Genomic DNA, 4,308 nt, shown 5'->3' with positions numbered 1-4,308 from the left:
GGGTACAGTGCAAACTTTATATGGCTCAGTACAGGGGAATTCCAGGGCCAAGAAGTGGGAGTGGGTGGGTAGGGGAGTGTGTGTGGGAGGGTATGGTGGACTTGAAATGTAAATGAAGAAAATATCTAATAAAAATAAAATAAAATAATAAAAATTGGGTACAGAGGTCAACAGAGAATTTTTAACAGATGTGAAACTAGGCCTTAAAGTGGCTATCCTAAAAATGAGATTGCGGGTTGTCTGTTTTTGAACTTCGTCTCTTCATTTGGACCTGCATTTCACTGGATATCTTTAATTAAATATGATTACTTCATAAAGTTTTGTTGGAAAAAGGAATTGGAATAAGGCTTTAGGGACATGTGGCATAACAGATGAATATAGTGGTTCCATTAGTCAACTCTTTAAAGCTTTACAAAAAGGTCAAGATTACAGCGCCAGACTGGAAATCCTGTTTACTTTGCACTATGTTGTCTTCTTCACTTTAGGCATGCCTAATGGTTCCAAGGTGCCTTGTGGTCTGAATGTACTAGATGTTAATTATCTGTGATCCTTTTAATTCTCCTACTTAGTAGGTGTGCCTGTGTTACTCACATTAGTTTAAATGTTTTGTGCACGTAACTGTTCAGCCACACAGGTGTGTTGTACATGTAGTCCAGGCAAAGGACAAGGGAAAGAAGTGTCAAGAAACTATCATTTTAATGGAACATATTAATTTTACCAATACCTTTGCTTCAATCATGAAATACCAGTGTCTTTCCATTTCTCCTCCCATTGAATCTTCCTGACCCTGAACCTGGTAGTGATGTTGGTAACAGTCATAGACCATACTGAGAGAACATCCAGGTTTATAGGTATCCAGGTTTATAGGCATCCAGACTAGTTAGTCTGTCCAGGGAGAAGACATGTAACAATGCCAAGCTGTGTTTCTGACTCTACTAGGCCCCTGTTCCCACAGTCTATCCAACAGTTCCCATGTCAAGCTCCATTTCCAAGATACCAGTCAATGAACATCCTTTAGTTTCTAACTATCTGAGCAGTGTCAGAAGCCACAGGCTCTGAGTTCCCTGGTGAGAGATGTGTCCCAAGCCTATTGTTCATTTGAATCCAGAACTTTTCCAATTTACTGCCAGCAATGACAAAGTCTGGACACTTGGCCAAAGACCTGGCGCTCCCCACATGTATGGCAGATATCTGTAGCAAAGGAGCTGTTCTTGGTCTGCCTTATTGCCCTCAGTGTATCCATGAGATCCTGACAAAGTTGGGCAAATATTTCTATAGAGACATGACCCAACTCATCATAGCATTCGAGAGGGGCAGGGTATTGTTCCACATTCATCTTGCACCAGTTGGCTGTGTGCCGCAAAAGGTCCTTCAGGATGGACATGGAAAAGTCATTGCTGTAGAAGTTGACATTGGAGATCTGAGAGAATTGTTTGAATGCAGGTAGGAGGACACTGAGCTGGGAGTCCATCATTCTACATCCCTGAAAGTCCAGAGTCTCAAGAGTGCTTACCACTTTCATGAGGAGACCACTCAGAGGCAGAAGATCTAAATCAAGTAAGTTTACCCCTCTCAACTCCAGATGTTTTAGCTGAAGGAGGCTCTGACTACAGTTGAAGGAATCCAAATCTCTCTGTGAAATCAGGGAGTAAGTAATAGAGAGGGTCTTCAAGGGTGTCATCAGGCACCTAGGGATAAGGTAGACAGATGGTTATTTCTAGCACATAGTCTTGTAGAGGTTTGACTGGGATATACAAAGTTGTAGAAGGAACCAAGTGCCCTAGTGTCAGTTTGACTAAATGGTCAAGGACATCACCTATGATGCTTCGTTTAGGATACTGCTCAGTCATGTCAACCTCACAATTTATCTCAAAGCCTTACTCTAAATCTGAAAACCAGTTTGTCCTCTAATCCCAAAAAGCACACAGAAGAAACTCCGTCCCAATAAAATTCTGACAGTATCTCAATATTTGCTGTGGGCTCACTGAATCTGCATTTTATCATTCTCTCTGCAGTCATACTTGCTCTCATTACAGCCCAGGCTCATCCTACTGAGCCATGCACTTAGCACAACTTGGGCTCAAAATATTTTACTCATGGTGACTGGGGAAAGATAGAAGGCTACTCTTCTAGTTCTGAACATATAACTCAAGTTCACACTGTGCTGGTGAATACCCTGACTCCTCACTATAGACTCCCCTTTCTCTTCCCTTTCCATTTGATTATGTGGGTTTGATTCCAGAAAGAATGACATCCTATTCTTACTAGTTCTGACCTACTCTTTAAACCAAATCACTTCTCTATATCATGAGTGCTCATTTCAGATACTGATGTAACTTGTAAAATTTCCCTTGTATATCTTAGTGAACATGGAAACAAGAGACAACGTTCAGAGTCTTATGAATCTCTAAATGTTTTTTCCTAGTGATTGACTGGCATCATGTACCACTAATATTTTAGATAAGATAGACAGATTTGCTTTGGTAGCTGATCCAACTGTCTATTCTTGCTTACCTTAGGACCTGATTCATCTGGTCTCTGAGAAAATAGATGTAGAACATGAAGAGATGCTGGAGACAGTTGAATTTGGAGAACTGAGAAATAAACTTGTTGATACACTTGGCTTCTCCATCTCTTGTTCTACTGATAATAGGGAAGGTGGTCTTGTGGAGGGGTGCCAGGAAGACTTTGTGAAGATTTCTCATCTGCCCTAAATAGGGGGCAAAATGTGCCAACTCTAACAGAGTCCATTCAGTATTTAGTTCTAACTCCAGGATGTGCTCTGGATCAAAAACATTGAAGATCTGTTTGAGAGCTTTTACTGGCAGAGCCCAGATCTTCATCTTTGTACAGCAGAAATATAGGGAGCCCTTTCTCTCCTGGGCCCACTTAAAGAACCATGCTTGTGCCTCATCAAGGCAGGACCTGATGCACAGGTCAACTATGACCTTCAGACGCTGCCTAAGTGCATATCTGGGATGGACCTCCACGGCTTGCTTTTCATTCGAGATCTCTGCTGAACAGTCATTGTCCTCTGAATCACTGCATATATTCCAGAAGTTATGGTGCACATTTCGCAGGTCGAGAAACTGTAGTTTTTTCCTCCTGTAGGTGAAACATAAGAATGATGACCGACCCTGAATTAGCTTTTACTACCTATGTCTAAACTCGGCTCTCTTCCCTACTAGTGTGTATGTTTTTTTCAGGATCTGATATCTAAGTTGGACTCAGGCATGCTAGAGAAGCTTTCCTGTGCTTCTGTACACATGAGTACTTTTCTTTCAGTAAGGTACACTTTATTTCTCCTTACTTATTAGTTCTTGTGGGGATGTCAGGGATAGGCTCATTCTACTGTGTGGCCACATTTACTCTAGTCCATATTCAAATATAGTCCATAGCCAACTGTGCTAGGTACAAGTACTTGTCAAGAATGCTGTATCCCTGCCTGATGATGCCATCAGAAGCATCTGATCAATTTATGACAAAGCTAATCTCCCTGACAATGTCTAATGTGTACTCCTTCTGCTCCCTTCTATAGTACTTGGAAATTGCTTACCTGGAGTGAAACCCTCTTGTTAGATGAATGTCTACTCCATCTAGCACAGCTTGCAATGTATCCAGGTCAGGAGTCTTCATCAATGCCCCCACAGGTAGACAGCGGAAAGGCCAGGCTATCACCAATGCCTTTATGAGCTTGATATGTCTGCCATCAAAGGCCTCCTTGAACAGTGCTGGGAAGAGTCCATGGGCCATCTCCTCCAGATCAGACATGCCTAGAGCCTCCTCTTTCACCAAAATTTGAATTACCAGCTTCTGGAGTGTGGGTGGGGTATGAACACTCATCTTCTAAAGGTCTCCAATCAGAAGGATCCTGTGGAAGGAGTTGAAATGCATATACATTTAAGACAAAGTTTATAAAACTTCCTCACCATCGCATTAACCACTAAGCCTGTGAGTTACTGTTCAAGCAATGATAGAGACATCAATTTACCTCTTCATCCTAAACTGGTGATGGAAAGACAGTCCCTCACACTGGCATCATGGTAGCTTCTCTATCACCCAAATGGGTATATAATTTTTGGATCAAAAATTTTGTTTGTGACACTCTTTAAAAAAAGAAAGCATGAAAAAATATTGAATGACAAGACTCTGAGGACTTTATGTGGATGGTCCAATCCAAAATGTGAAGCACAAGGGAGATAGAACCTTAAGAGAGCAGCCCCAGTGCATAGGAAAGGTTCTCCAGGTGAGGGAAGGACACAGTCACACATCTCAATATTTTTAACCTAGAATTGTTCCTATCTAAAT

The 4,308-nt window shown here is 41.6% G+C and overlaps 1 protein-coding gene across 1 annotated transcript; it reads right to left on the bottom strand.

Moving 5' to 3' along the window:
- Window positions 1-1,120: 1,120 nt before the first annotated feature.
- Window positions 1,121-3,867, bottom strand: LOC147005258 (PRAME family member 8-like). Its single transcript, XM_085836263.1, has 3 exons — window positions 3,557-3,867; window positions 2,515-3,105; window positions 1,121-1,688 (listed from the first exon to the last, which is right to left on the bottom strand). The coding sequence occupies exons 1-3, from the start codon at window positions 3,841-3,843 to the stop codon at window positions 1,121-1,123; spliced, it is 1,446 nt and encodes a 481-aa protein (XP_085692389.1). The 5' UTR covers window positions 3,844-3,867.
- Between the last annotated feature and the right edge of the window lie 441 nt (window positions 3,868-4,308).

Source organism: Mus caroli, unplaced genomic scaffold (genome assembly GCF_978045245.1).
Source record: "Mus caroli unplaced genomic scaffold, Mus_caroli_1 scaffold_4, whole genome shotgun sequence".
Taxonomy (NCBI): Eukaryota; Metazoa; Chordata; class Mammalia; order Rodentia; family Muridae; genus Mus; species Mus caroli.
The sequence above is the reverse complement of the archived record's forward strand: the minus strand, read 5'-3'. Positions and strand labels throughout refer to the sequence as shown.